The sequence below is a fragment of the Delphinapterus leucas genome, chromosome 9, assembly GCF_059928025.1.
Source record: "Delphinapterus leucas isolate spDelLeu-1000000601 "Yukka" chromosome 9, BTC_Dleu_Yukka2, whole genome shotgun sequence".
In the NCBI taxonomy this organism is placed as follows: domain Eukaryota; kingdom Metazoa; phylum Chordata; class Mammalia; order Artiodactyla; family Monodontidae; genus Delphinapterus; species Delphinapterus leucas.
In genome coordinates, this window is record NC_143137.1 from 103,645,178 (window position 1) to 103,665,562 (window position 20,385).

Below are 20,385 nucleotides of genomic sequence, written 5' to 3' on the forward strand. Positions count from 1 at the left end.
GGCTGCTACTCTGTGCCTTTGTGTTTACGAGGAGTTTGAAATAAGCATCATTTGTGAGCTCTTCAGGGTGGCCAAGACCTCTGTTGGAACATTCTGTGTGTGTCCTTTAAGAGGCATCTACACTTCCATCGACTACGTTTTACGATCTCCATGGTGGGCTCTCTCATGCAAAAGGTGACAAGTTCATGGCCTTAGGAGCAGCAGGTGCCAGATACTTCCACTGATCGCATTTCAAAGCTTCTGGTGATGGAACAGGCAACAATTCATGTTAATTCACTCAGTCATTCACTTGTTTGACAAATGAATACCCTCCACGTACTGGGCCTGTGGGTGCTGAGATTAAGGGGGGTGGGCCTCAAGGATCTTATTTGCTCAAGTGGAGACATTAAGGGAACAGTCGTTTGCGCCAAGGTAAATGTGAGCTGTGTTCGAAGTCCTGTGATTCAGAGCAGAGGGTTTCACAACTCATCAGAACTCATAGTCTGACCTGCGTAACGTGCCTGTTTCCCTAGAGCACTTCCTGTACCAGCCCTGGGCATCTGTGGAGAGGCGTGGTCCCTTTCCTCCTGCGATGTTCCTGGAGGGAGACAGATGTATCCCTGATCTTATCTGATGAGGACTCTATGCATGTGGACAAGGGGTAGAGGGTACAATGAGTTTCGTAGGGGATGTCAGTGAAGCCTTTGCTAAGAGGTAACACATAAGCCCAGTGTCCTGGAGGACGTGCGGGCACGTGCCTGTCTTGTGAGAGAAAACAGTACTGTAAGGCACAGAGATGTGAAAGATCATAGGATACAGGAGGAGATGCAGCTGGCTGTTATCTTAAAGGGGCAGTCAAGGGCCTGTGAAGCTGCAGAGAGAAGTCCGCCTGGGTCGGGCAGGAGGGTAGCTTGAGCTTTGACATGTGGCTCGCTTATTCCCATTGAAACGAACGCGTGCTGGTTATCATTCTGCACATGCGTAACTCTGTGCCCAACCCTGAGTTGCGGACCCTGATGCCTCGATGTCTTAGGGAGCTTGCTGACCCTGGAGGTCTAGCCAGTTTCCGGAGGTCTGAAAGGCAAGTGAGGCTTTCCTAAGCAAATCAGCCACTCGGAGCCCACAAGCCCTGCCCACCTCCTTCATGATTTCGCAAAGAGGCTGCAGCCCCTTCAAAGTCAAGACCCGCTGCTCAGATCAGGGGTACGTTGGGCAGATTTGAACAGGGAAATCAGAATCACTGCCCCTCCACAAACTCGCTGTGGCTTGTAATAAAGTTCCCTTTCTCATCTCGATGGTTTGCCTTCCTGACTTGCTAAGGTCAGGCCCGAGGGGGAGGGCGGAGCCTGCAGGGCTTGTATTAGAGCAGATCGGGCCCATGGTGAGGACGGCAGAGGAGAAGGAGGGGAGGGGACAGCGGGAGTAGCAGGACCGCCCCGGGCTCTCAGAGATGGGGCGCCCACACAGGCCCCGCCCGTCTCCCCCTGCACAAATGTGATTAGGCCCCTGAAGAGCGCCTGAAATCAGGTTAGCATCACTGAGCTGAGCTGGGGTAATCAGAGCCCGGAGCGCAGCAGGTGCCGGGCTTGAAAGTGGTGTCTGAGAGTGAGGGCAAGCTGACCCACAGCCACTAGAACACCAAGCACGCAGGGCCCGCTCCTCCCCTCCCCTCCCCCTCCCCCCTCCCCCTCCCCTCCCCCTCCCCCTCCCCTCCTCCCCTCCCCCTCCTTCCCTCCCCCCTCCCCTCCCCCTCCTCCCCTCCCCCCTCCCCTCCCCCTCCTCCCCTCCCCCTCCCCCTCCCCTTCCTCCCCTCCCCTCCCCCCCCGCCCCCTTCCGGCCCGCCTGGAACAGCCTCGCGAGAGCCTGGATCCCCGTGCCGCCCACGTGCGGCCCGGTGAGCCGCAAAGGGCTGGGGTCGGTTGGAAGGGCCTCGGGCACGGTCCAGCATGCTGCGTTCTCTAGGCGGCAGGACCAGAGTTCACGCACCTGGGCTCACCTTGTGGTCTGCTCCTGCCTGCGTGTCCCTGGACCAACCCCCGACCCCGCCACAGGAGACTCACGTAAACCAACTGTAAAGTAGGGGTCCCTGAAGGCATCCAGGAGGGTCGTGATGACTGGATATAATCTCTGCAAAGCTCCCAGGCCTGGCTGAGACGTGTTCTCTCCTGAGGCCACTCCTAGGACTGGGCATTTTCTTGTTGTTTTTACAGAATGCTCCATGCTCAGAACAAAAACATCAATAACTACATAAAAAGCTAAGAATAGACGGTTTATATTAGCCAAATCTCATCGTAAGAGACAAGCAGTACTAATATTAGGTGGAATCGTTCTAGACACACTCCTGTGTACACATTAATGGAAAATAATTTTAACAACAATTTAATAATTTTTAATGTTTAGTGTAATTTTAAAAACAGAAGCTATGGCATTTATTTCCATTAGAATTTAGCTGAGGAAAATGAGATGAAACTGAAGGAAGTGCTGAACTACAGAAGCGTCATTCCTAAGAGATTAAAATTGAGAAAATAAATGACAAGTGATATTAAGAAGGTTTAATCATCCTTTGGTTTTCTGAAGCTACATGGTTTATGACATAGACAAAGCATTTTAAGAGTTCCGTGCTCTACCTACCAAACTAGGCCCCTTAGACAAAGCATTTTAGTATTCAGTTATATATTGCAAACACAAGAGAAAAATTGCTCACTGACTTGGATTCCCACTAAGTCATTTATCTTGTCAAGATGAAGCAGACGTGGAGAATGCTTGGCACTTGGACCAGGGAGGGGATGGGCACAGAGGCGGGGAGGAAAGGGGCTGAGAAGCCACGGGAAACGTTGAGGCTGGAAGGTCTACACCCGCAGACCTTAGGGTCTGGGCAGGTCCTGGTCTAGTGCGTTTGTGTTGTAAGTGAGAAAACAAAACCCCAGCAGGTGCCAATGTGATGCAGAACTGGGCCTCCAGTCCCGGCCTTTTTGCCCCAAATGCTGAGCTTCAATGTCTGTGTATTCATCTTGCCTTTTTATTTTCTGTGTTGCTGATGCCTGGATGTCTTAAGGACCTTGCTGACCCTGGAGGTCTAGCCAGTTCCTGGAGAGCTGAAAGGCAAGTGAGCCTTTCCTAAGCAAACCAGCCACCCGGAGCCCACAAGCCCTGCCCACCTCCGCTTTACGAGTCTCTCACACTCCAGGCCACACTTCTCCTTCCCCGATCCCCCCAGGCCACACTTCTCCTTCCCCGATCCCCCCAGAGCCAAGGACCAGACAACCAGGGCAGTGCCTCACAGCCTGCTGAAATCATCTGAAAGAGTTCACACTTGTCAATCCTAAGCCTGCCTGCTCTGGCCTCACCTGTTCCTTTCTGCAGGGAACCCATAGTTCCCGCCCACCTTTTCCCTTCCCTCTGCCTCCTGACTGACCCTGACGCTTCCCTGTGTGGCTCTGCATGGCATGGCATCCCCTCTCCCCATGGGTATAACGAGCTATCTTTTTAGTGGCAATGTCCTCCCAACCTGTTGGCCTCACCACACCTGAATAGCAAAGCAACACTCTCTCCGGCCCAGGTGACTGTGTCAGCTGAGCCATCACAGAGCGGAACCCATGCCCCCCCTGGCCAGAGCACTTTGACTCTCTTTGAAAGACACATTTGGTTTTCAGGTCAAAGGCAGGTGGTTGCAGGCGAAATGCACCAGAGAGGCCTCCAACTGGGTTCTCAGGTTTCCTAGCTTGCGTGTTTCCGACCCCTGTGTCTCTCTTCTCAGGGCACAGAGCATTGCTGGGGGCTCCATAAAGGCCACACAGATTGAATGAAATTTCACAGCCTTATCACATCGAAAGAGAAATTTCATTATCCAGACTGTGCCCGCCATTGTAAATCAATTAGGCTCTTTGGTTTGGAAACATAAGATGCTTTTTGATCATTTGGAGAGCGTTTGCATGCAGCAAATGTTTCAGCACCTATTCTGTGCCAGCAAAGTGTGAGTTCCTAGCAACACAAAGAAATAAGACGTAGACCCTGGTTTCAAGAGTTTCATGGGTCAGGAGGGAGAGACAGCCTCGTGAGTGGGAATTTACAAGTCAGGCGCGCAGGTGTGATCACAGAGCTGCAGGGCGCTCAGGGAGCAGAAGTGAGACGGCAGAGAATTCCCAGCCACGTCTCCCAGCTGGGTGACCAACCGTTCTCAAAGCTTTCTCGGGACACCCTTTAAGAATTATTTTCAGGGTCGGGAGGGCTTTCTCGTGAATTTCCTTAGGAGAGCAAAGCTTCTTCTTTTGAGGGTTGAAGTTAATCTTTGGGAACAGTTTCATTCAGAGAGAAGGGCAGCAGGTGAACACCAGTGAGTGATGCCGTTGGTCCATCTCTGAGCTGACCCGGAGGCTGATCCAGAAGAAGCATCGCACGAGGTCTGGAGCAGCCCCAGCCAGGCCGATGACGTGCGCATCATTCTGTGTGCTTGCTCTGCGTGCGCGCACACACACACACACACACACTCAGCTAAGAAAATCCAGACTCCCTACTTCATGGAAGGAATGATATCCCTATAGTCAATATACACACTTGTATCAATAAAGCGGAACACAGGGAACGCTGTTCACACGGTCCGGGCCTTCCTTCCCGTCCCTCGGCATCCTGGGAAATCTGTGCCAGTGCCCTTTGTAATCTCACAGTCTAGTTTTCTGTTACCAGCTCTGTTTCTCTCAACCCGTTATGATGCTTCCATGCAAATATTAAATACGTATCCACAGACTCACCTCTCCATCCAGCACACGTTCAGCCAGCATGTGTATTCAGGCTGTGGGCCCCATCTGGGTAGGGGTGGTAGCTGTGTGTGTGTGTAGGGTACGACAGTGACTACGATGCAGGGCTGAAGGGACCTCTGCTTCCTGCTCTCCAGGTGGTGGCCACGCTGGGGACCACGTCCTGCTGCTCTTTTGACAACCTCTTAGAAGTGGGTCCCATCTGTAAGTATCTGATTAAAATTTTCTTTTGGAAAATGGTCTCAGTATCCGGGGACTTCAGTAGACTGCCTCTTTGGTCTCTCCTTCATAATATTAACTTCATATCATAATGTAGTATATAAAAGGTAATATAATTATATAGTAATAAAATATATTCATATAATATTAACATCGTTAAACTTATTGCAGGATAGTTTGCCAAACTCTTCTCGTGTTTACAGTGACAAAAACCTCCTTAGCTTGAACCCCATAAACTCAGAATTCGGGCTAATTGGACAAAAGCTAAGCTTAGCTGTACCAACACGCTATTGGTAAGAAAACTATAACAGTGATGACAGATTACAAAGGCTGTGTTGCCCCCGGTTGAGGGGAATCAGCTCTTCACACTCTCAGAGGGTCGTGTGTGTGATGGCAGGAGAATTTTCTGTCCTTGGAGTAGGTCTTCCAGCATCTTTTTTTGCCCTTTTGGAATTCCTGAATATAATTGAGCAAATTAAAGTGATTAAGCAAGTCAATATCAAAAAACTGGATTTCTCCCAAGAAGAGTGTGTGCTTCGTGTGTTTGCCGGGCCCCCTCACCTCCCCCTCACTGGAGCACTGAGGTTTTCTCCAAGAGACAAGAATTCAGAGAATTCAAAGGTGAGCCCTGAATAAGCGGCTTCTTTAAGCTGAGGCCCTGGGAACTCAGCAGGCCCAGGAGGTTTTCTGTGGCCAGAAAGCCTTTCCTCAGGCAGGGGTCCCGGCTTGTGACCCACCCCTCCTCTGTCCTCGGGGCAGGAGGGCCTGTCCCACCGCTGCAGGCGGAGCTGCTGCCCCGGGAAGGGGAGGGCCGGGTGGCAGGAGTCATCGGAAGGGTCTGGGTGTTTCATGGCCGAGCTGCGGCTTGTGCCACTGGGACCTGGCTCACTGCCCGTCTGTGGAACCCCAGCGGTCTCTCGCCTCTCCTCACCTGGGTCTGCCTGTGGACCACACTCAGGGGGTGCGGGAGTGGACCCCCTCTCCCCCGGTGTGACGGAAGTCTGATGGAGTGCGCTGGGCAGGGCTCCGTCACAGGCAGCCGTGGTGCAGCCCAGGCCACCCTTGACGCCGTGTGCCTCAATTCTGAGCTGCGTCCCCATCTGCGAAGTAGAGATGGAAACATTTATTGTAAAGCAATGGGATTGTGAGTGGACAAGTTAATGCACGGAGAGGGCGCGAGACAAGAGCGAGAGAGGAGGGCTTCTCTGGTGGCGCAGTGGTTGAGAGTCCGCCTGCCGATGCAGGGGACATGGGTTCGTGCCCCGGTCCGGGAAGATCCCACATGCCGCGGAGCGGCTGGGCCCGTGAGCCATGGCTGCTGAGCCTGCGCATCCGGAGCCAGTGCTCTGCAACAGGAGAGGCCACAACAGTGAGAGGCCTGTGTACCGCAAAAAAAAAAAAAAAAAAAAAAAAAGAGCGAGAGAGGAGCCTTCGTGCTTTGAGGGACGTGGAGCCGGTGGCTGGTTGGTCAAGTGGCCGCTGGTGTGGCCTGGCCCGTTCCCATGGGCTCCGCCACTGTGACCGTGGCAGATGTCTGTCCGAGCAGCTGGCCGGAGGCAGGGCTGCAGGGCCGGGGGCTGGGAGCCGGGAGGAGGGACAAGCCAGTCGTGGCTGCAGCGGTGGCCTCATGAGCTGCAAACCCTGGACCCAGGCCAAGGCGCTGAGCCCCTGGACTCAGATGTCAGGCCGGGAGCTGGACGCCCTGGCCCGTGGCCGGCTGATGTCACTCCGGGGCCATGGGATTAGAGGGCCGGGTCACCTGCCGGGCACAGCCCACAGGGTCCTGCCGCCCCAGCACCGGCTGTCGTGATGTCCTGGGGCTCCCCCTGCGCTCGGGCCTGGGGGCCATGGGAAGACCTGGATCGGTGATGCGTACGGTGCCAGATGCCGAGGCTGTTCTGGGCAGGCGTGGCGAGTGCCACAACGCTCCACTCGCTGCCGAGGCTTATCCACGAAGCCGATTTGGGCAATTCTGTTCATTACCAGCCATGCTCTTGCTAATCATTGGTGGTGACTTGACGGTGAATGAGCGCCTTTCACCTGCTTCCCCTCCTCTGACGTCATTTACCTGAGTCGCCAAATATTTAGCATCCTTTAACTTCAGACAGGACCAGGCCCACCTTGTTCTCCCGTGCGGTTGGACTACACCATTAAAATAATTCAGATTATTTATCTGCGCACCACCGCGTGACCAAGAGAGCACGTCAAAACTCGGTTTTCTCCCAACTGCTGCTTTAGGAAAGACACTTTCTGTTTAGCTCCTTTCCAAACAGTTTGCCGGAGAGACTGTTTCAGTTGGTCCTCCTGGACCGGTCAGTGGAATTTCCTGGCAGATTTTATTGAGAACAGGATGAGAAACAGAAAGCAGAGAGTTGCAGGGCTTCCCTGGTGGCGCAGCGGTTGAGAGTCCGCCTGCCGATGCAGGGGACACGGGTTCGTGCCCCGGTCCGGGAAGATCCCACATGCCGCGGAGCGGCTGGGCCCGTGAGCCATGGCTGCTGAGCCTGCGCGTCCGGAGCCTGTGCTCCGCGACGGGAGAGGCCACAACAGTGAGAGCCCCGCGTACCGCAAAAGAAAAAAAAGAAAGCAGAGAGTTGCAGGTAGACAGGCAGGCAGTGTGAAAGTGGGAAGCGGGGGTCCCAGGGGTGTGGCAGGGGGAGGGGTGCCTGGCGGGTCTGTAGCTGATGGTGCTGGAGGCCTGTCTGCTCCTGTCCACGGGGGCCTCGAAAGGAAACAGGCAAGGCAGTGGGGGCCCGACAGGCACAGGGGCTGCCCCTTCCCTCTTGGACGCATCAGAAACCTCCCCGTCGAGGCGGCCTTGCCTGCGTGCTGGGTGGGCCTCGTCCTGGGGCATGCGACTCCTGTGCTCTGGCCTTGGGGCCTCAGTGACCCCTGACCCCTACAGAAACCCACCGTATTCGGTGGGCACGGAAAGCAGGTTGTGCTGTCAGCCGATCACACGTAAGACTTGGGATGCAGAGGTGGTGCTCAAGGCTGTTCCCCTCCCCGTGGAGAGAAGAGAAGCCCATTGGGAATCCACTCCCCACGGGTGTCTGGAAGTTCCTCCTGCAGGAGTTTTAGGCCAACTACACGGTTAGAGGGAATCCAGTCCCTCAAAGGCTGTCCCTGGTCCTGACACCAGCTCCAAGGTCAGGGCTTCCAAAGCTTCCCTCAGGTTTGATGCTCCACACCTGAGAGCATACTTGTGGTTACGGTTTATGGCAGGAGGAGGTGCCTGGGGTAGAGTGGGGAAGGGTCCAAACTTGGGGCTTCGGGTCGTCCTCTCCTGTGAAGTCACCCTGGGTCCCCCCAACCAGCCCTGATGCATGACAGTAGGCCCAGAGAGCGGGCCCTCCCTGCCAGGGAAGCTTGCCGAGCCTTCGGTGTCAGGGTTTGTACTGGGCTGTGTCACACACTGGCCGGGAGGCTGCCCTCTTTCCCCAGCCCCTCCCGGACATCCAGCTCATACCTTTCGTTCCCAGTCCTTCAGGACTCAGGACTGACATGGAATGGCCGTCTGGGGGGCCACAACTTCTCTCAGGCCAGGCCTTCCAGGGGCTAGAGGTCCCCTCCCTGGAGCCGAGGGCAAAGGCCAGAGCTCTTCCGGGGTAAGGCTAGTTCTCTCTGGCACCTTCTTTCTGGTGCCCCGCTTTCGAAACCCTGAGCGGCCCCCCATCATTCCCCACACACTGCCCCTCTTGGATCTCCCGTATCCTCTGGAGTGACAGAGACTTGGGGGCTGACATCGTTACAGCCCTGTCCTGGGGGTTCAGGGTCAGATCTCCTCTCCTCCATCTGTCCCGGGTTAGGCCTGGCTAAAGTAAGGGGGTGTGGGTTTTACTGTGTTAAAGCATCCCTCTCTCAGGGTGAGGGCCGAGGGGGAAGGAGAGCCCGTCTGCAGCTCCCAGACTCCGTCCCCTCCTCCAGCCCTCACGGCTGTGTCCCTCCTGCCTTGTCTGCCTGACCCTTCGCTGCTCAGTCCTGAGCCGGACGCAGTCAAACTCCACCCAAGCGCCTCCATCAGAAAATGCAGCTTACCTTAGCAGCTCCCACGGCCCCGAGGAGAGCACAGACCTGCCCTGAGATTTTGTGTCTATCCTGCACGTGCGTCTGAAGCGTCTCCCTCCCCTCAGCGGGTCTGAGCTGTAGCAGCAACAGGTGACAGCACTGCTGCAGCGGTGGCGGCCGTCCTGTCCTTTCCTGATCCCCTTTCTCCCTTCCTGGCTCACGGCCACATCCATGGGGGGCTCCACGGGCACCTGGGGAGGCTGGTCTGAGTGCAGTGATGAACCCGTAAGACGTGCTTTAGGCTCACTCAGCGTGATCCTCTGTGGCGATATCACCACCCCCCCGGACACATTTGATCCTGAGGCAACCAAAGGCTTCATCCCTTCCATCCTGAAGATCAAACTGAACCGAGGCTTTGAATTGCCTCTTCTGTCTTTTATCAGCAGAGCTCAGAACCACTCCTCACACCTCATAGCGTCGTGTGTGATGAATCGGCTTCACGCATGCAAAAGTGAACCGTGAATCCATCCACCAGCACAGATGCAGGTGTCGACGGACCCCTGCCAGGGTGCCCTGATCTGGTGCTCCTGGGGCAGCTCCGCCCCTGGAAGGGAAGGGCGCCCACCCCTTGCTGCAGACCCACAACCTCTCCTGATTGCGTATTTCACGGCCGTGGGCAGTCTACAGCACGGAGGCAGGAAATAATCACGGGGATCCCGTTGCTCTAGGAGCGAGTCTGTCCTAGTGTCGTGACGGGCACATACGAGTGTTACCTAGTTTTTCCCTCAAGGTCTGGGTGCTGTTTCATCTCCATTTGCTGAGAGGGGAACGAGCTTGCAGGAGGGCAATAAGACCACATGGTGGCTGGGTGGCTGGAGATGGGAGTTGAGCCCAGATATGCTTGAATTGAGGGAGCACATTTATTTTTTATTTTACTTTTTTTTTGGCTGCACCATGTAGCATGTGGGATCTTAGATCCATGACCAGGGATCGAACCCGTGTCCCCTGCAGTGGATGCTCGGAGTCCTAACCACTGGACCACCAGGGAAGTCCCGAGGGACCACATTTAGACAGGACTCTATCCCAGCTCAAAGTCAGGCAGGTGCCCTTCCCGCGAGACTTTTCCAGTACGGCTGGAACACAAAAATCTCATTTATGAAGGGAGCTGAGAATGATCTCAGGAAGCGTAAAGCAGGTGACTGAACTTCCTGGAGAGACCAGTGTGGGCTGCGTGGTCCCAGCCTTAAGAGATGCTTGTGGGAAGGATTTCAGACCCAAGAGAATCGAGGAGAAAGTTCCCCGAGGGTGGGGTGGGGAGGGCAGAGCATGGCACCTGCCTGGAGTAGATGTGGGTGGACGGGCTGCTGGTGTGGGGTAGGCTGGCTCCTTGGGGCTCTGCTGGGCGTGAGGGTCAACACCGAGGGTCAGGGGTTCCCCTCACCTCCACGCGTCCTCTGAGCTCTGGTCCCCGTGCCAGGCACCGTCGGGGCCAGTAGCACACGGCCTCTGCCTCAGCATCACTGCTTGTCAGGGATGCAGACATCAGGCCAACAAACGCTCTTGACAGACTGTATTTGAGAAGATGCTGGGCTGGGACAGGTGCTCTGACCCCGGGATGAGGGCGGCCCTCCGAGTGCTCACAGGTCGCTTCTGGGCTTCAGGTCGCGAGGAGGACGTGTGGCTGCATGTGGACGCTGCCTACGCGGGCAGCGCCTTCATCTGCCCCGAGTTCCGGCATCTTCTGAATGGAGTGGAGGTGAGTATGCTCTTCCACAAGAGCGTTTTTAAAAGGTATCCTGTGACCAGTGACTTCTCCTTACAAGGATGTGACATTTATAATTTTTACTACTGTGGTTCGTTTCAGCAAATGACTTCCAAACCAGTTTCTGTGATGAGTGGAGGTTACACTTCCCTGTGACAAGGGGTGAGAACCTTCCCGATCATACAGCCTTGTCTTCTCAAAATACACCTGACGTTTACACTATTTCTCCATCTGCAAATCCTGGGCAGAGCTATCATGATAGGATAGAGTTGAGCTTACAAACGGTGGGAAACTGTTTAGGAAGAAAATAAAATCTGAATGAGTTTCAGATCAAGGGATATTTTTTTAAAAAACAACCTGCAATTCCATGTGATCTGGATCAATAGTCATGTTCTGATCACGCAACTGAGTATGATGTTCACTTTCACTGAGATGGAAAAAACAGCCACCAGTGCGTTGAAATGTCCTGAGCACTTTCAGAATTTGGAAAACATGGCCTGTAACGCCAGCTAAAGTATCTGCTGCTTTAGAGAAGCAGTCACCAAAACGCTTGACAGATGCTCTGCTTCTCCAGGGTGCAGAGTTAACACTAAGTGATGAGTTGTTTCAGGCTGGAGCCGGGTTTCACTGTCGGCAGCTCGCGGGGCAGGAAGTTCCTCCTTGCCAGGGACTCAGATGTACATGCCATGAAGGGTCCAGGGTGGCAGACTTTGTCAGTGAGCGGGGGAAGAGGATAGTAAATCAAAGGAGGCCAGTAATGGCTTCGTGCTCAGAGGCAGGGTTTTCTCGAGACCTTGACCTCACGAGGTGCGTGGTCTTGGGCCTTGGACAGCCTGTTTGCATCCTGGCTTTGCCCTAGGACCAGCCATGTCCCCTCGGGCAGGCTGGTATCCTCTCCCCACCTCACAAGATGGATTTCGTAATCATGCCTCATTTGAGGGGTTGTTTTAAGCATCAGAGAAGTTAACCATATTTCAAGGGCTGAGAAGCAGCGTCTACATACAGCAAGCTATGCACGCATTCCACGCCACTGTCATTTTTCACCACGACCTGGAGAGACCATCCCTCCAAACCTCCCTCTGCTCTCTTGCCTGCCGCCGATCAATTTTCTAGTGACTAATTTGGATTCTCATAACACCATAATACCAGCAAAGTGGGCGTCAGAGGCATAGAATACAAAATTCCCCTCTTTGGGATGAATAATGGCTTTATCACTAATGAATGAAGGCGCATTCTGGTTTATAGCTCCCTCACATCCATCCATTTATTCACTCGTTCATTCAATAATTACTTATTGATCACTGAATGTGTGCGAGGGCTTAGATCAATCCTCGGTGGGTAAATAGAGCTTCCAGAGACCTCTGGAAATATTGGGAAGGGGTGTAGTACATGAGAACTTCTGGTAACGGGAAGCTCACACTGGCCTCTATAGTTCATGGCTGGTAGCTAGTTAGGTGGGTGTTTGGTGCTAGGAAGTGAAGAATAAACCTCTGTACCATGTAAATACCTTTTGTTGTGGTCCTGTGGTCTTGTGTGTGACGATGCACATCACTGGGAATGTCTGTCCCTATGGTCTCCAGGGACCAAGGGCAAAGTATTCATCTGGGAGGTATGTGCTCCTCCCAAGGCCTGGTCTTTTCTAACTCTGAGTATCAGGTGTAGAATCTCACGATCTGTCCCCCTTACACTCCTCTCTTGCCCATGAACCCACAGCTCGAGGTTTCACTTTCATGGGGGTGTCCAATTGTCAGACCACCCCCGTGGTGGGGCTGCAGTGAGATCCTATCAGCAGCAGACAGGATTTCATACCCAACAATGAGTCATTGCCATCTGTCCTCCTGTGGCCACTGGTCCCTGGGCTGGGAGGGCCTGCTGGTCAGCTCGCAGATAAGGGGTGCAATATCCTGTCTGGCCCAGCCCTTCCCTGCAGATAAGAACCTTCCTCTCCATCAGCCGGAAGAAAACGTCGCAGTGGGTAATGAAAGACGTTTCCACAGATCAGCCCCCAGGAGGGAACTAATAAAATGCCAAGCAAACAAAGCCCCTTCTTTCACCTTCTGTTTCCCGTTATCAACAAATGAAACTTGTCATTTCCTGTCTCTTTCTCAATATTGCTTTTATTGGAACCTCGAGGGAAATGAATCTGCTCCCCCAGAGCGGGCAGACGGGTGAGGTTGCCATTGGTGACCACGCATCTCCCTGTCGGCCCCTCCTGGCTACCCCCTCTCCCTTCCCTCGTTGGGATGGAGAAGAGGTGTCCCACGGCCTTGGGGAGACTTCGAAGCTTCCCCACCCCCTACGAGGTTCCTCCCAGCTGGGGCCTTGCCATGGCCGCTGCCATCATTCTGCTTCAATTATAGATGCAGCCGTGTGGCCTCCAGGTGGACCCAGGTCCTGTCCATCCGCCAGAGGATATATGCCAAGAGCCGGCGCTCTGATAATCGTAAGGGCTCGCCACTTGTGATGGCTCAGTGAAAACGCAGACTGCCCTCCTTGACCAGTCTAGGTGGTTGAAATCTCTCATTTTTCTACTTGAAAATGGGATGACACTTGAACTTGAACCTAGAGCCAGCTGTTGGCAGTTGTTACCACTGGCATCCAGGAAGGGACCCTGTTACTGTTATGAGTACGATGAATGTGGAGGGTGTCTTTAGAAATAAAGGAGAAAACATTTAGATAAACGGGAACCGTTGTTGATCTGTTACATCAATGTGGGTAAAAGAACCAAACCCACTAAATGAAAAAAATGGGCTGAGCCTGATTACTGTAGATGAGCTACGAAATTTTCACTTTCCCATTGCTGATCATGATACATACATTCTGAGAACTTTGCCAGTTCATAAAGTTGAGGAAACGTATGCATAAAGTATTTCCCAGGCCAGATCGGTCCAGTTGTCTGACAGAGCACCTGTGAATTAAAATTTTGATTATTCCGAACTGTCTAGTAGTTTGAAATGTGGATAAATTTTATGTGACTTCAGACTGCAAATTTGAAAGCATGCAACATAAGCCATGAATTACATCTCATTTTATGTGGGAAAGTAGAACTGTGAATCTCTCCAATTAAAAATGAATTGGGACTCACAGTTTCAAAGCAGGCAAGCCCCCCCAAATATGAACTGTGTCTGTGTTGCTGCCAGGGTGGGTCTCCTCACGATGACAGAAACTTCCCATGACCTTTGGCAGGGTCGGGCTCCGATTATGCTTTGAAATTCTGCATATTTGCAATTATCCGGGGTCCTCGAAATGCATCCCTTGATCCAAGTGTGAAAGCCCTACACCAAATTAGGTTTAACACATACATAATAGGAAGGCTCTAGATACTATCTCATTCCAATCCCTCACTTATAAATTCCTGTAGGAAAATGTTGCTGCCATATCAGTAGACAAAGGATGTTGCAGCCGTCAAGCCATCACATTACAGCCGCCCTGAAAGTGAGCCCTGAGGGAACTCAGGGTGGGAAAGCATAGGACACTGGCCCCAGGTAGCTGAGGTGCCCATCAAAGGGGTGGTTTCAGTGAGCCCAGACTCTTGCATCTTCCCATAGATGCATAGAAAAGAGCTAAATTCCTTAACTTGAGATGTCTGGTTTTCTTTTATTAATGGTAATCTTTTGATGTTCCCACTACCTGGTCTTTGTTGCAAAAACCCCTCTAGATCCTGGCTTCCCCCTTGCCTCTTCAGAGCAGCCCCTCAGAGCTACCTGAGATGCTGTCTTCTGGGCTTGAAGTTCTCGGAAAGTCCGCCACAAAAAACATAACTCAACTTTTAGGTTGTGCATTTTTTTCAGTCGGCAACCTGGTACCCTTCACGTCCAGCGGACCTCAGCGTCGCTCTGGTTCTGTGGGTGTCTCTCTGCAGGGCACACCCTCCCCTGAGGCACATCCCAGCCCGGCTCAGCCAGTCCCTTCCCTCCGCCTCTGAGCGGGGAGCCAGCTTGAGGGCTACCTGGCGGTCGTTTTCATATGGCCCAGGGACTGTTCTCTTGCCAGGTCTCCCCGCTTAACCAGAGCTGCAGGAGGTCAGTAGCCATTTTCTCATCACGTGGTTCCCTGGGCCACCGAGCTGGCTGGCTTTATAACCACGGAGCAGCGACAGTCTCAGTGTTTGCACTGGACGGTTTCTGCATCACCCTCGGGAGCTGCACTGAAGAGTTTGTGGCTGTGATTGCACGCCTTCCCCACGAAGCAGAACTCCCATCCAGGCCACACGGACAGGCGGTTGTGCCCGGAAGCCAACCCCGATTCTCTGGCTCCAAAGCTCTCTTCCTCCCCTTGCGCTTCAGCCCAGAATCAGATCTACATTAGCTTCATGTTTCATGAGACAGGATTTGAAAATGAAAGAAAAGAGGCTCAGGTAGGAGCGGTGGCTGCCCAGAACTTCCCAAGTGCCCTCGAGCCCCAAACCCCATGGTTCAGCTGCTTCCCTTCTCCTCTGTCTGGTCATGTTGGTTTTCATTTGAGACTGCAAACTGTTAATTACTATGTACGAGGTCTTGTTTTATAGCTAAACATTAACAACTGTTTTCTTTTTGTTGTTATTATTCCTTGGCAGTATGCAGATTCATTTAACTTTAATCCCCACAAATGGCTTTTGGTGAATTTTGACTGCTCTGCCATGTGGTAAGTTGCCCTGCTCATTAGATGTCAATTACCCTGCTCCTTAGAATAGTTTATACGAAAGAAACCTGGCAGGTGAGGTGCCATTGCTGGCGAAGCACATACATCACTTACTGCTTGCCTGCGTTTCTGAGCCATGGGTGGAATGCTTGCTAAATCTTACCCTGCTGTATGCTGTTATCTAGAACATATTGGCACAAGAAAAGAGGATAACAGAGAAAATCTCTGGTCTAATCTATCTAGTATTAATAAAAACAGTGCTTAGTAACCTTAGCACATATTTCTAAATCATTTGCTTCTATGTTTTTATTCGTAAATGTTTAATAAATCTAAGTCTATATGCCTAAAAGCATTTGCTAAGGAAAAATAAAAGCAATTCTGTTTTCTAAGCAGTTTCCTGAAAATTCTTACCAGCAGTACCAGCATCACATTGGTTATCTCTAGAGCAAGAAAAAAGAATTCCAAACTTCCAAAATGAAAGTGGCTGGTATTTCACTACATTGATAATATTTAAAGAAATCATGATGACTGGGAGTGGAAAGGGATTTTACTAGAAACTAGTTCTTCTGAGTTTTTTAGAGTAAGAAGGTGGTTAATGAATCTTGAGATCAGGAGGCTTTGCATGAATTTTGTGCAAAATTGTTCACTGTGTAATTAAGTGAATGGTTTTCCACCTTAGAAAGGTGAGGAAACCAGCTCTCACGTAATCCGGCTAGAGTCAGTTCACCAAGTAATCAGTTCCCCTTGAACTCTGTCTGAAGATAAACTACATGTTCAGTGCTTCACTTCTGTTTAAATCAATTTCTCTTTTTTGTCAGTCTTTGACCCAAACTCTGATACATGATTTTAAAACCCATTCATATTTGGGCTACAGTTTTTCTGCAATGTTAATAAGAACCGATAAAAGATACAGCTTTTATGAATGTTAGTATTCTTGTGGTTGTGTTTGTCTATTTTACCTGGATCGGAACACTTTAAGGCTAGTTTTTGCAGCGTGTCAAAACTCCCTTTTTTCAAACTTTAATTTGGGTTGAGATGTAATTCTGTTTTGCTGGGGTGTTGGGTCGGGCGCAAACACTGTCCGAGGGAGCTGACGGGTGGATTGTGGGTCCAGAGCACCCAGCTGGCATGGGGCCGGCAGGGGTCCCCGAGGCCTCTGTTCTGTGAGGAGGGGTGCTGGCCTCAGAGCAAGTTAACTGGCAGCTAAGGGATCCTTAGCTAAGGCATTTGGCAGAGAAAAGCCACAGAGCCAGCCTGGACAGACCAGCTGACGGCTGATGGGGGATGGAGCGAGGTGACCCCAGAGGGGCCTGTGGTAAGCCGTGATGTTCCATTCATTTCCTGGGTAAAGTAATAGCAAAAATGAATGTGCAAGGAGCCCCCGTCCGTGCAGGCTGCCGTCATCACACGCGATTTAACCGAAGTCACTGCCCTCCCAGGCAGCCTTGCAAAGAGGCTGCCCCCTCTTCCAGACGGGGAGACTGCAGCTGTCAGGGCCCACTGATGTATGAGCCAAAAGCTGAGATGTGATAAGGATGAATACAATAAATGTAGCATCTGCCTTTGCATCCAGAAAGCCAGGGAGCAAGTTAAGGATGAGAGAAAACGTGCTTTATCCGTGGCCTTTCCCAGAGCCTGGTGTGACGGCCGAGGCTGCTGGAAGATGCGGCCAGAGCTGGGGGCTGTGTGTTAATCTGTCTCAGACGGGTCCCTTCTGGCATCTTCTGTTCAGGACCAGCCCGTAGAGGGAGATTTGGCAAAGGGGAGGTGATGTATGGGAGGAGACGGGAAATGTAGGGATGAGGCCACGTCGTTTGGAGATGGAAAACGGACCTGAGCGTTATGAGCCTGTAGGAGAAACTTACACATGAGCCACAAGACACAAGAGCAGCCTCCAGTATTTGAAATTTTGCCAAAGAGAAGGGTGATTAGTTATCCCCTCGGAGTGGGGAATTGAGGGGTGGGAGCCTCCCACCTGCCTGTGGGTTTGAAAGGCTAAATAAATAGAGTAAAAATTTAAATTATAATAGAGGATGTGCCTTCTCTCTCCTGAGCTATTGAGGTCCTGGCCAGAACATTGTCAAGGGTTTTGAGGTGATTTCACACATCTGGGAGATATGGTAATGATGATATGAATATTGATTGATGGAATTTGATCTTGAAGGATTCGTGTTTTAACATAAAAATTACCCATGTCTACTATTTCGGGCGCTGTGCTTATATTACCTTGCTAGGGCTGCTGTAACAGAGTACCACATACTGGGCGGCTTAAAAAACTGAAATCTAATTCTGGAGGCTAGAGGCCCGAGACCAAGGTGTCTGCAGGACTGGTTCCTCCTGAGGCCTCTCTCCTCAGTGTGTAGACAGCCTTCTTCTCCCTGGGTTTTCATATGGTTGTCCCTCTGTGCATGTCTGTGTCCAAATTTCCTCTTCTTAGAAGGATACCAGTCATATGGGATCTGGGCCCAGACATGTGACCACATTTTAATTTAATTACCTCTTTGAAGACCCTGTCTCCAAATGCAGTCACTTTCTAAGGTACCAGGCGTTAGAACTTCAATGTATAAATTTGGGGGGTGGTGACACACTTCAGCCCAGAATAGTGCTCATAAGAAATTACTAGTTAAAGCCAGAAGGCTAAAATTTAGGGAATTAACCCAGGTCAGCTTACTTTAAACCCTAGAATCTTAATTATGCCACCTACTACTTTCTGAGTTTTTGATTCTTATCAAACGTAGGTTTTCCTTTGACCCCAATGTGCCAAGCACCCCTTCCCTGCAAAGAAGTTCTCTCTCCTTGCCCACAGGGGCGTGTTGAGCACTTCCCAGCTTGCGGGGTGCTCACACCGCCCAGACCCCCACCCCAGGGGTTGCCCTGGGTGACGCTAGGGAAGCAGCGTCTGCACCTGGGGGCAGCCCCGTCCAAACCAAGACCTACAAAGGAGAAGGGACGGTCAGGATTTAGTTGGAAAGCATTTCGTTCTGAGCGCTGTGGACTGAAACCAGAGCGCTATCATTCCTGGACTCGAGGAGTCTCAGCCATGGCATAGAGTTTCCAGTAAATAAAATACAACCAAAGGAAACTGAGAACCTAAATGAAATCAAGTCTAGTCCAGTGCAAACTGAGATCCATGGGTTGAGGAGGTGCAGGACAGGGAAAGGGCTTGGGAAGACAGAGGAGAGCGGTTCAGGGGAGAAGCGTGGGGAGCTGGGGGTAGAGAGGGATGTGCGGGAGAGACCCCTTGATCGGCCCCTTTGTTCATTGCCCAGAAGCCTGTCTGGTGAAGTGGCGTCTGACAGAGGGCACGTGAGGAGGGTCCAGACAATGCGGGTGTGGGTGTGTGGGGCAGTGGCCAGTGCAAAGGCCCTGAGACGCACGTGTGCACGACAGCAAACTCAGAAGAGGTGACAGCTACTGAAGATGGTTTCCTGTGGTCCATGTAGGTTTAAATTCCTTTTAAATAAGCTGCCCACATTTAAAAGTTGGTGTTTTTACATAAACGTGCAATTTTCCAATGTCTCATCCATTACTAAGCACCTTTAAAGCATCATTTCTGCCCGTCTGGGATCCTGGGGCATCCTTCCCACCTGGCACAGCCCCGTGGCCAGCCTGGCCCTGTGCACCTGTGAGCACCAGGCTCCTCGAGCATGCACACGTGAAAGATTATAGTTGCTCTCCAAATACTTCTGGTTTGAAGAAATGATGTACCAAGTTAAATCACAGCACCAGATTCTACGAAGAAGTGAGATGTAAACCTAAGTTCTTGGGCTGTGTGAAGAGAATTCCCCCTGCCCTTGCTGGAATGGGCAAAGCAAATGCACCTAAACCCTCATCCAGGGGTGCCTGATTCTTCGGTTTACAGCAGTAATGATGCTTCGAGTACAAATGTTACATTCAAGATATTACCTGCTAGTAGGTGGCCTTTTACTTTCTCATACACCACCTCACCTAATCCTATTGCAGTCTTACTGGTATAGGAATTATCGTCCCTCATCCAGATGAGGCAACTGGAGTTCTGAGGTGTGCATGGGTTTGCTAATGGCACGCAGCCATCCATGCCAGAGCCATGTGTCTGATGCAATAGGGGTGAAGGTTCAAAAACTGTAACTGAGTAAAAAGAGTCAGATACAGAATTATGTATCTCCCAGGATGCAAATGAAGACAAGCACACAAAGCAATATCCATTTCACAAACACACAGGTAAACAGAGGATGCACAGAGAACACGTTGGAATTGTCCCGGATGGATACAGAGAAATTGGAGAATGAGAGCTGTTTTTAGTGTGAGTGAGGCAAAATTGGGCCCTGATTCCATGTCCACTTTTATTCAATCTGACTCTGATTCCACTTTCTCTCTGAATACTGAAAATAATCCTGGATTTTAGCCCTGGCACATACAGCCTAAAGTCCAAAGGAGAGTGAATGGGCCACAGCGTTCCTCTCCTGGTTCAAGGCAGCTACCCCTTTGCCTACCTGAGCTGCGGGTCCACTGAACAAGCTGGGCCCAGGTTGGGGGCCCCTGCGTGTTTGCAGAGGAGGTAAGCGAGCCTTGCGGCCTGGTGACAGAGAGCAGGGAGAGAAGGATGGCTAAGAGTCTACTCAGAGGCTTTTCTGCCCCGTTGTGAAAATCCAGGGGATCACATACATATATTTTGCTATTCTAAGAGGTTATTGCAGCAAAAAATGAGGTGTCCTAACACAGTAGAATGCAAACAGTCCTAAGTTGTGATTTTTTTTTTTCTTTTGCGGTACGCGGGCCTCTCACTGTTGTGGCCCCTCCCGTTGCGGAGCACAGGCTCCGGACGCGCAGGCCCAGCGGCCATGGCTCACGGGCCCAGCCGCTCCGCGGCATGTGGGATCCTCCCGGACCGGGGCACGAACCCGCGTGCCCTGCATCGGCAGGCGGACTCTCAACCACTGTGCCACCAGGGAAGCCCTAGGTTGTGAATCTTTTATAGATGTGTTTAAAGGTTTTGCTAATACAACAAACAAGGTGTAAATGGATTTTGGTTTTTTTTTTGCTCTCACTGGCTTTTTTGTATTC

General features: G+C 51.7%; 1 protein-coding gene across 1 annotated transcript in view; it reads left to right on the plus strand.

Annotated features, from left to right (window-relative positions):
- The window catches only part of DDC (dopa decarboxylase), a 55,160-nt gene that overhangs the window by 20,904 nt on the left and 13,871 nt on the right, over nucleotides 1–20,385 (plus strand). Inside the window, exons 6-8 of the mRNA XM_022593194.2 lie at nucleotides 4,871–4,937; nucleotides 10,622–10,716; nucleotides 15,278–15,345. Of these exons, the coding sequence (XP_022448902.2) occupies nucleotides 4,871–4,937; nucleotides 10,622–10,716; nucleotides 15,278–15,345 (230 nt within the window). The remainder of the gene's footprint in view (nucleotides 1–4,870; nucleotides 4,938–10,621; nucleotides 10,717–15,277; nucleotides 15,346–20,385) is intronic.